Raw genomic sequence first — 11912 nt, 5'->3', positions numbered from 1 at the left:
CTCGCTACTTTGCCCGCTTAGATATCCCTTGGATGCCCTTGACTCTTGAAATTTCGCCACTTCGTCCACTTAATGGAATTAAAGACAAAATTGTGTAGCTCAGTTTTGTAGCCTACTATTCGGATTATTTGACGGCCTCCGTGGCGCAGTGGTATGCGCAGTGGACTTACAAGACGAATGCCCTGGGTTCGATCTCCGGCTGGACTGATTGAGGTTTTCTTAATTGGTCCAGGTCTGACTGGTGGGAGGCTTACCCTACCGACAAAGACATACCGTCAAGTGATTTAGCGTTCCGGTACGACATCGTGTAGAAACCGAAAGGGGTGTCAATTTCATCCTCCTCCTAACAAGTTAGCCTGATTTTATCTTAGATTGCATCATCACTTACCATCAGGTGAGATTGTAGTCAAGGGCTAACTTGTAAAGAATTAAAAAAAAAGATCAATTTTTGCGGTGATTTTGTAGGGACGTAATTGATCTATAGTATAAAATTATATTTTCCGCCCGCGATTTCGTCCGTGTGCAAATTAGTTTTTCAGAAATCCCTCGGGAACCATGGGTTTTACCGATGTAAAAAGTAGCCTTTGTGTTAATCCAAGATATAATATATCTCAATACCACATTTCAGCTAATTCGGTTCAGTAATCGAGGCGTGAAAGTGTAACAAACATCCAAACAAACATACATTCAAACATCCATACAAACTTTCGTTTTTATAATATTAGTCATCGATCGTAGATCGTTAGATGGGCCCCTAAGCGTCGCGGAATTGTCATTGGTTTCGTAAATACTTACGAATGAAAAGTAACAACTTTCTCGTTAATCGTATTGCGGCTTATGTTTTTACACTTCCAAAATGATCACGAAGGAATAACTACGGGATTAAACAAGAAAAAAACAGTAAAATATTTTTTAAGTCACAGCATGCGCCTGTTGCATACTAAGCATAATCTAATATTCTGTGATATAGTCAAGATGTGCGTGCACGTCTTTGAGTAATGACTTAACATTGTGCGTTCTTTAATATGGAAGGGCCCATCTAACGATATATATCGATGACATTAGTAGGATGGGTATACCTGGGTTCCCTGGGCCAAAATAGGAGCCGGTGGCCATTCCCGACGTGGTATACAGACGAGAATTTGTATTCCTTTTAAAATGTGTCAGCGATATACATAAATCGCAGAAACATCACAGGCGACAAACTTTACGACGGCCATCTGTGATTTGATGGCGTCGATCTAAATGCAAATTACCTACAGTTTGCAATATAGTGCAATTTAGTTGCTTGAGCAATCAATAAAACGTGTATAGTCGGTAATGATTAGATATTTTAGTAGGGTAATAAATATTATTACCTACCCTAGTTCTTACTAAAATAACTCAATCTTCTGACTAATTATTTTAAATATTAGACGAATTCCGACCATGGCGGCTAATCTTACGAGTACATACAGTTTAGTTATCAAGACAAAAAACGCTCAAGCCAACACTTTTTATTTCAGAGAATTTTATAATAGAAGCCATTTTTCAACATATGTATTTAAATTTTTGTTATTTCGTTGGATAGCCAATATGGCACATTAGAGTGTTTTTCGTATGACAGTTCGTTTCGCTCTTGAAACTTTGCCGCGATTCACGATAATAATACGTAATATGAACTTCAGTCTCATGGCAACTGTCACCGTACCCATGCTATCTGAAAAGCACTTGCAGTTTAAAATAGGTTTTTTTTTATATAAACTTGCGCAACTTTGTCTCATAGGTTTTATCAGTACCGATTTTAGGGAGCTCTTTACAAGACGAAAACGATTACAACAATGAAACATCGATTCTATAGCAACAGTTTTTAGAAACGCGTTAGATCAAGATTTTTGATCTTTGCCAGAGGAGTAACGGTTAGCGAGGCAGGTCCTGTTATATAATTGGTCTAAGCATGAATTACACCGATTTTCTAGGCTGTTTATTGGCATCATGATGGCAATACCTAGATCAGCTGGTTACAACTCAAACAAAGAAAAGCTAGCTGTCAAATGTCAATTTTATTTTATGGCATTTGACGTTTGACGTGAGTCGTGATTCTATTCGATTCAAATAAATCTTTCCTATTTCTTGTGTTGTTAACTACTTTGCAATTTTCCAACTGAAAATTCTTCATAAAAAAGTAAATATAACCACTATAAATAGTAAAATTATGAAACGTGCTTTCGTGTACAAAAATAAAACAGAGAATGACGGAAATCTTGTGGCCGTGGAAGACACGTTTAAAGATTTCATAGAATCCATCGCTTCGAGTTTCAACTTGGAAGCGGAAAAAGTGAAAATTTACTTGAAAAATGGCTGTGAAATACACGACACGAGAGTTATAAGAGACGATGAAAAGATTTATTTAAGTTTAGACAGTGAAAATGGTGTGAAAAGTTGTGAAAAGTCATTCGAAAGTTTGCATGTTTCGGACACTGCGGAAAATGATTCCGTTGCAGATAAAGGCGTTGTTTCTGACTGGATAACGTTAAACGTTGGTGGTAAACACTTTACAACGTCCCGATACACATTACTAGTGAAGGAACCTTTGTCAATGTTAGCGAGAATGTTCGCGGACGACAATAACGTGTATTTAATGAACCCGAGTGCTAAAGACAAGACAGGCGCGTACTTAATAGACAGGAGTCCAGAGTATTTCGAGCCTATATTGAATTATTTGAGGCACGGCGAAGTCATTTTGGATAAATGTGTCAACCCTAGAGGTGTTTTGGAGGAAGCTGCTTTTTATGGTATTTTTTTTTGCAATTACATTCGGATATATATGATAGTTACATAGCTGAACCAACAAACTGTAACTAGTAACTGTGTTGCATTAGTCTTTTTTGGAATGACAGCCCACTATGGAAGCAATTTTAAAGACATTCACCCCAAAACATTGAGGAAACCGACACACCTGACATTTTCTTTAATTTTATGAGTGTAGATGATAATATATAGCCTATAATCTACCTCAATAAATTCCTTCGGCTATCTAACACGAAAGTATTTTATTAATCGGACCAGTAATTCCTGGGATAAGTACATTCAACCAAACAAACAAACTCTTCAGCTTTACAATATTAATATAGACAATGATGATGATGAACTAATCACTGACAGAAAAAACAAATCCTACTAATATTATAAATGTGAAAGTTTGTAAGGATTTGTTTGGATGATTGTTACTCTTTAACGCTGCAACTACTGAACCAATTCTGCTGAAATTTGGAATGGAAATAAATTTTATTTTATTAACTACTTTTCATCCTAGAAAAATCCATGGTTCCAGAGGGATTTCTAAAAAATTCACAAGGATGAAGTTGCGGGCATTTGCTAGTATAACCTAAAATCAAATTATCACAAATAATTCAAACAAAAACATTCTCTACTTCCAGGTATAGACTCAATGTTACCGCAGCTTCGTCAACTAATCGAAGAGTCAACAAGTCAAAGTGGCAGAAGTCAGTCCCTCACCAGGATGGATGTCATCCGGCTCATAATGATGACTCCTACCGAATCTGAGTTGAGGTTTCAAGGAGTCAACTTGGCTGGTGCTGACTTGAATAGATTAGACCTGAGACACATAAATTTCAAGGTAGTTTGTTTTTTATCAATATATTAGCAAGCAAATCTGTAAATTACTAATAAGGTTCAGTACCCAAATAGGCCGTGATAGCCCAGTGGATGACCTCTGCCTCCGATTCCGGAGGGTGTGGGTTCGAATCTGGTCTGGGGCATATACCTCCAACATTTCAGTTGTGTGCATTTTAAGAAATTAAAATATCACATGTCTCAAACGGTGAAGGAAAAACATTATGAGGAAACCTGCATACCAGAGAATTTACTTAATTCTCTGCATATGTGAAGTCTGCCAATCTGCATTGGGCCAGCGTGGTGGACTAAGGCCTAACCCCTCTAATTCTGAGAAGAGACTCGAGCTCAGCAGTAAGCCGAATATGGGTTGATGACGATGACCCGAATAGGGATGATGACAGTTTTTTAAATTGTATATAAATTAGGAGTATGCTAATAGTAAAGCAATTTTGTAAAAGTAACAGGGTATTTCTGCTATCATTACTTTCGGAGATAAAGGGATTTAAAGGGTCAGATTTGCGGCGCTGCCGCGGATCTCTGAAAGACGCAACATACAAAATAGAATGGTTTAATGACGTAAGTCCACAATGATTGTTAGATTTGTATGAGCGGTCAAAATTACTAATAGCCTCTACAGCCTCTGCTTCCTTCCAATAGCAATATCGCCTCGACTGTAATTTTCAACTTAATGCACTTATATCATAATGTATTATTACAGTATGCTTGCTTAGCTCGTTGTAACCTGAGTGGTGCGAATCTCTCTCACTGCTGCTTGGAGAGAGCTGACTTATCTCACGCCAATCTCGAGGGAGCTCAATTATTGGGCGTCAAAGCTCTATGTGCTAATATGGAAGGTATATCAATTTCTTTGCATCTTCTGGTTTTATTCTATATCGACGACCAGTGGTATTATACGCATTTGTGAATATTTTTTTTTTTTTTTTTCTTGTACGGCCAATCTGCGATCAGTCCTAAGACTATAAACAAATATGTTGCGAGTATCTTTGTCTTGTGGAGGTCGATCCTCATTAGGAGTCGGCGCTCATTTGGTGCGTCCTGTTTTTTAAATGTCCAGGTCGAGTATGCGTTTACGTTTAAGACGCCTCGGACAGTCATCAGTCAAGAGTCTGTTTGCTAAGCTATTAGGATGAATAAGGAGTCGCTTCTTGTATCTTTTGGCTAGCCCCCTAACTTCGTCCTTTACTGTGCAAATTTGCAAATTATGATGTAGTTCCTCATTCGTGATAAACCACGGCGAGTTGGCGATAGTACGTAGTATTTTATTTTGCATTCTTTGCAGGATATTTAGGCTAGTGTCGCATGCACTACCCCACAGTTGAGCGCCATAGGCCCAGGCCGGCTTCAAGATGCACGTGTATATAAGCAGCTTGTTGTCAACGGACAGCTTAGAGTTTCTGCCTAAAAGCCAGTGGAATGTTTTAAATCTGATATTCAGCTCTTCTCTTTTAGTTTTTATATGCTTTTTCCACGTGAGTCTGCGGTCTAGATATAGGCCTAAGTATTTGACGTGTTCATTGTGAGGCAAAGTGTTGTTATCTAGATGGACCGGCGGACAATCTCCTGTTCTTAAAGCAAACGTGACCTGAACAGATTTATTGGCGCTTGTCTTAATCCTCCAATTCCGCAGCCATGTTGCAACCTGATCAAGACCTGTTTGCAGCAGTGCTGATGCTGAAGTAGCATTTTTATGGCTTGCTAATATAGCTGTGTCGTCGGCAAATGTTGCTGTTGTAATATTTGATAGAGTCGGTAGGTCGGCTGTGTATATTGTATATAGAGTAGGCCCCAAAACAGATCCCTGCGGCACACCAGCGCTAATATTGAAAAACGAAGATGTTGTGTCTTTTTCTTTTACTTGAAAAATTCTATCAGACAGATAGGAGGAGAGAAGTGGTATGTAGCTATGTGGTAGCACTGATTTGAGTTTGCACAAAAGTCCTTTGTGCCAGACCTTATCGAATGCCTGCTGAATGTCCAAGAAAGCAGAAGCACAATATTCTTTATGTTCTAGGGATTTTCGAATTTTATCGCACACTCGATGGACTTGTTCTACTGTCGAATGATGCTGTCTAAAGCCAAATTGATGAGGAGGAATCAAGTTGTTTTCATTTAGAATTGGTATTAATCTTTCCAGAAGGGCTTTCTCGAATAGTTTTGACAAGGTTGGTAATAAGCTTATGGGTCGATAAGATTTGATGTCATGTGGTGGTTTCCCCGCTTTGTGAATCATCAGTATCTGGGACACCTTCCATATTCTCGGAAAATATTGTGTTCTCAGAATACCGTTAAATAGGTATGATAGAAAAACTAATGCTTTCTTGGGTAGCTCTATCAAGACCTCTTTTGTGATTAAGTCAAACCCGGGTGCCTTCTTGTTGTCTAATTCTCTAATTAGTCGTGCTATTTCACGAGGTGAAACCGATTTTGGAGGAACATTTAGCTGATAGGGAGCATTTACAGTTGATTCTACAGACTCCTCAAAGTAGCTGTTGTTCCCTGATTCATTCGGGGTGAATACTAATGCAAGGTGTTCAGCAAAAGCATTCACTTTCTCTTGGCAGCTCCTGGCCCAGGTCCCATTTTCTAGTTTTAGAGGTGGTTTCACTTGTATCGGCCTGCTTATTGTGTTAGTCAGCTTCCACAGGGAGTAATCAGAGCCAGAAGTTGGGGAGGCTGATAACAGTTTTTGGTTTACGGTACTATCTTCTATTTCCTGTAGCATATCCTTTAGCTCTTTACATGCTAGGTTAAAAGCTCTCTTGTCAGAGTAATGTCTGCTGGTATGCCAAACGCGTCTCAACCTTCGTTTTTCCAAGATTTTTATTTTAACTTGCATGGGGATATTTGAGGATTCCGGATCATTATTTACAGGAGGTGTGCTACTCCAGCAAGCTTCCTGTATTAGGTTAGTTATATGAAGAGTAGCATTTTCGACGTCTTCCGGCGTTTTTAATGCAGTATCTAATTTGATTCGTGGCTCTAAGACCTCCCGAAAGCAGTTCCAATCTGTATGTCGGTTGAAAAGACTTTCAGGTTTTTCAAAGTGAATAATGGTAGTGCTTACAGTTAGCAATACAGGGGTGTGGTCAGAAGAGCTATCATAGCAGGAATCGACTTTAAAATAGTGTTGAGACAGCCCTTTTACGAAAAAGAAATCGAGAAGATCGGGTATTTTATTCCTGTCTGTTGGCCAGTATGTTGGTTCGCCTGTGGAGATAGGTAATAAATTATTAGAAGTCATAGCTAGGTTTAGTTGTCTGCCTCTTGTTGTTGTCAGTCTTGAACCCCAGTAGGTGTGTTTTGAGTTCCAGTCACCGCCAGCTACAAAACGATCACCAAAAGTCGAGAAAAGCTCTGAAAACATGGCTGCACTAATGTTATATTTTGGTGGGCAATAGACAGAAGCCAAGTTGAAGAATCCACATTTATCTCTCACAGACACAATAGTAGCTTGAGTATGGCTTAACTGATAGTCGGGGAGGCTATGGTGTTTTATAGAGCTTCTGATTATAATAGCTGTGCCACCATGAGCTGTGCCATCGGGGTGATTGGTTAGGTATGTACTAAATCCATCAAATTTAATGCAGCTGTTATTAGTACAATGCGTTTCAGTAATAAGTAGGGCGTCAAGTTTGTGTAGTTTTAACAATAACTCTGCCTCTTCTTTGTTTGGACTTAGGCCATTGATGTTCCAAGTAGCAATTCTTAAACCTATTTTTGGGCTAATTTATCTACAAGCGTTGTGATGAGGCTCATTAGAGTACTCATTTGTTGTAAGATGAGATCAAATTTTTCACTTTGCTTAATGAGAATTTGTTCTAAGTTAAAGCTTAAGCGATCATCATATGTTGTTTGAGGTTCTTGAGATTTTTGTTTGTTTTTGGTTTTGACGGCTTCTGCATAATCCATCCTGAGTTTTGATGATTTTGGTTGTTCAGAATTCTGCCCTTCCGACCTTTTATTAGAAGAGTTTATTGGTTTTCTGGATGGCTGTTTGGTTGACCTCCTAGCTAGAATTTCTTTATAAACCTCGCATCCTTTATAGTTGGCAGGATGTGATCCAAGACACAAAGCACATTTTGCAGGAGTATTTCTGTCGCGTTTGGGGCATTCTGATGTTTTATGCGATTGGGCACACTTGACGCAGCGAAATGGTCTCATACAGTAGTTTTTGGAGTGGCCATATTGCTGACAACGTTGACACTGTACGATCGTTTTACTTTTTCTAGGGTCTTCAATTTTGACAGACTGATGGTAAATGTACTTAATGTCTTTAACAAGTCGATTGTTAGCATGGGGAAGGAGATTCACAAAGAAAGTAGATGTGGGTTTCTTTTCTGGGCCATATCTGGCATTAATAATTTCACCAGATACTGTATTTCCCGTTTTCTCTATTTCCTCTTTTATAACCTGAATTGGTGTGGTATGGTGCAGATTTCTAATCACGAGCCTGCAGCATCTGTTATCTTTTCTGTTGAACGTATGACCAATTAGTCCTTGCTCTCTTATTACGGTAATGATTTTCTTGTATGTGTCTACATCACCAGAATGAACTCTTAGCTGGTTTTTGTTTACAATTTTGTAAGAAAATTGTTCTTTCTCAGCTACAGTTTTTAAGAGATCGGTTAACATATTTAAATCCTCAATCCCATATAGAATTATTGGAGGTGGTTTATTTGATCTGACTGTGCTTGGAGCCGCAGTTTCCTCAGGAGAATCAACATCCAGATCAGAGAATTGGTTGGAGGTTTTAACAGGATCTGGTGAGGGGCTTAACAATTTCCTTTTTTTAGAGTTCCTATTAATGGGCACTCTTTGCCAAGATGGAGGTTGGTTTTCCAAATCTGGGGTGGGTTCCGACCTTGATGGTGGTTCCTCCGGCTGCCTGTTTCCAACCGAGGAGGATTGTGGCCTGGATATAAATAAGCTTGGGTGAAACGCTTGCTGTACAAGCTTTTTGGTGGTGTTACTGCTGTTACTTGGGCCCACAGTGCTGGTCTTAGAGGGTGAACTATCTTTTTGCCATTGGTGTGTCTTCTGTATTTTCTTCGTAGTTGTTGGTGGAGTCCTCTGCAAGCCTCTTCTTTTAAAAGGGTCTTCTTTTTCTTCTTCATGTTCTTTCTTCTTGTTTACGTTTTCTCTTCTGTCTTCCAGTGACAATTTGGGTGAGCGGACTTTGCCCCCCCCAGAATACGCGGGGCAGACAGACGAATCTGTGAGGGATTCTCCTTCCGCAATGCGGTCGGTACCCTCCTGGGGTAGTTTATAAACCTTGTTTTGATCCGCCATCCAAATTTTCCCCAAGTTTCCCCCCCTGTTTGGCCGTTTGTGTTCAGAGTTGGCCTTCTCCTAGATGGATTACCAGCCAAGGTTGACGAGGCCCATCTCCCCGAGCAAAGAACATAGTTTATAGTGGCGGCTCTCACTCGCCACTGACGTTCATCTTCATCGAGTTTTACGCCATTTGTTGGGGTATACTCCGCCACAAGCTCCCCAGCGACCCTCCGATGAACCGCTCCCTGTCCGCAACTGCTTATTGGGTATTCGCAGCTAACCCCCATATCTGAGGGCCGTTTCGCTATCCGCAACCTGCGACGCGTGTGGTGGCATAGAGCTCTGCCCCTGGGAATTGTCGCCCAGAACCACAATTTGTGAATATGGGGATAAAATATAGCCTGTGACAGAATTTCACGTGTACGATGTCACGGGCATCCGCTAGTTATCTATACTAATATTTTAAATGCGAAAGTAAATCTGTCTGTCTGTCTGTCTGTCTGTCTGTCTGTCTGTTACCTTTTCACAGCTAAATGACTAAACCGATCAAAATTAAGTTTGTATGGAAAGTCTATAGCAATAGCAATAATATAATAGAATAGAAAACCTAAACTCCGTTTTGAGTTTAAATGTTTAAATTTCTTAAATCACATTATATTTCGTAATTATTTTCATGATTTATGCAAAATCTTAATATATAAAAGCGAAAGGTCATTCATCACGAAATCTCGAAAAACCGATTGATGTACAAAGCTGAAATTTGTCAGGGAGGTAGTAAGTAGGTATCCATTTTGTGATAGGGCTGGATTAAAGAGGTCTACGGGCGGACGAAGTCGGGGACGTCCGCTAGTTATTAATAATATTTCTGTATCTTCAGGTGCTCTATTGAAAGGGTGCAACATGGAGGATCCTGCAGGATCAAGGGCTGTCATGGAGAGTGTCAATTTGAAAGGTAATTAATTGTTTAAAGGCCAATATTATTTGGCCGCCATTTTGAAATTTTGCAAAACTTTAGTTTGTGTCCCAGTTATCATCACAACTTATATAATACAAGAGGACTATTACATTATTATTTAAATTCTGTTTTTATAGAAATTCTGCTTTTTGCGAGAATCTTCTACTCTAAGGTCCTAATTATCTATATAGCAAATTTCATTTAAATTGGTGCAGTGTTTAGCCGTGGAATGGTAACAGACTTACTTTAGCATTTATAATAATAGCATGGAATTGTGGATTTATAACTGAATCTAAATGTATAAAAGCAAGAGGTCATCAGGAAATATTCAAAACTGCTTAATCGCTATGAATGGAATTTGCAACAGGGCTGGATTAAGGAGATCTAAAGTCTGCTAGTAAAATATTTATAAAACTATTTTTATCTGACTTCATGTCTGTAATTCTGTATGAGTTTTTTTTTATAATTTCAGGTGCAGATCTAGAAGGTAGCAATATGGCGGGCGTGAATTTGCGTGTGGCAACACTGAAGAATGCCAACCTTCAAAATTGTGATCTCAGAGCCGCTGTGTTAGCCGGTGCAGACTTAGAGGTGACATTTTTTTATTTATTCATTAATTAAATTCAGTTTTTGGAACAGTGGATTTATTTGGGATAAAAAGTAGCCTATTATGTCATTCAATTAACTCCTCTGCTCTTTCTACTAGTGAAAATCTTATTAAAATCGTTTCGAAATTAGAGCAATAGAGATTAGACCGGACAAAGACAAATTTTAAAAAGTTTTTTCGTGTTTTGCTGTGGTGTGAAAAGAACTTGAACTTGATAAAACACAGTTATTTTGTAATCGCTGACTAGAATTTCATTATAAAATGTAGTGACAACCAACTAAATATGGTAGCAGAAAACATTAATTCCTCCTAACAGAATATAAGATTAATCTGTGTATTGCCAGCTGGCATAATATTCGCGCTAAGAGTTAATTAATATAATATTAACCATGTTTTTGCATCAGTAATTTTCCATTTTATAAAAAAAAATGGCTTCTTATGTTTTTAAATATTTTAAAAACTGTTCACAAAAACTAAAGAAATAAAATGGAGTAATTTTATATTGATAATTAATGATTATTTTACGTAATTGTTGTTAGTGTTAAATTTTGAAATACAAATTATGCTTACAAAGTATGTAAGCGGTAGCATTTTAACACTCAATACAATAGAATGACGAAAGAAAATGTAAGCGGTTGTCAAGGAGACGGGTGATGTTTGTTTTTTTAATGGCTTTCATCGGCTTCACGTTGCTTGTAAATACTCACTCTGGTTACTCTATGGCTTGAAATTAAATTCTGGAGCTTAAGTCCTTGGTTTTGTAACGTTGTCCGGTCATCTATTCCCGCAAGTTTTGTAACTGAATTTCCAGTTTGTAATTCACGTAATTTTGGGATGGAATTTTCATTTTTAGTTAATAAAAATAGAATATAAAACCACAGATTAGCTAAAAATTAGTTTTTGAAAACCATACATTGTCTTTTTTTTCTAGAGTTGCGACTTGTCGGGCAGCGATCTTCACGAAGCCAACCTGCGAGGAGCCAACTTAAAGGACGCCATGTTCGAACTAATGCTGACACCATTACACATGTCGCAGACTATAAGATAATTTATTTATACATGTTAATTACTTAAATAGTTAATTATTGTACTCGAATTAAATAAAATTTTATTTGGGTTATTTATTTTTAATATTAGTTATCTACTTAAAAATATAAACATTAATTTACTTCTATTGTTTCATTTAATTCACTTTCCGTATGCACGATAAAACGAATGTGCAAGGCGCAATTTTAACTAAAGTAAAGGAATGTTATGTCAGTTTTCACTTCAACACGTGATAATGAAACACTAGAGAAAATCTTGGTTTTAATTAACATGCAATAGGTAACAAGAAAATTGACATTAATTATGTATTTTTAATATGACAATCACAAAGATTTCTATAGTACTAACATCAGTGTATTCATTTCTGAATATGTGAAAGTGAACAAAATA

General features: G+C 38.0%; 1 protein-coding gene across 1 annotated transcript; it reads left to right on the top strand.

The window, feature by feature from the left end:
• Nucleotides 1-2047: 2047 nt before the first annotated feature.
• LOC112054904 (BTB/POZ domain-containing protein KCTD9) lies at nt 2048-11644 on the top strand. The gene is made up of 6 exons (XM_024094847.2): nt 2048-2774; nt 3420-3619; nt 4337-4472; nt 9791-9865; nt 10341-10459; nt 11407-11644. The coding sequence occupies exons 1-6, from the start codon at nt 2195-2197 to the stop codon at nt 11521-11523; spliced, it is 1227 nt and encodes a 408-aa protein (XP_023950615.2). The 5' UTR covers nt 2048-2194; the 3' UTR covers nt 11524-11644.
• The last annotated feature ends 268 nt before the right edge of the window (nt 11645-11912 follow it).

This window comes from Bicyclus anynana, chromosome 24, assembly GCF_947172395.1.
Source record: "Bicyclus anynana chromosome 24, ilBicAnyn1.1, whole genome shotgun sequence".
NCBI classification, from domain to species: Eukaryota; Metazoa; Arthropoda; class Insecta; order Lepidoptera; family Nymphalidae; genus Bicyclus; species Bicyclus anynana.
The sequence above is the reverse complement of the archived record's forward strand: the minus strand, read 5'-3'. Positions and strand labels throughout refer to the sequence as shown.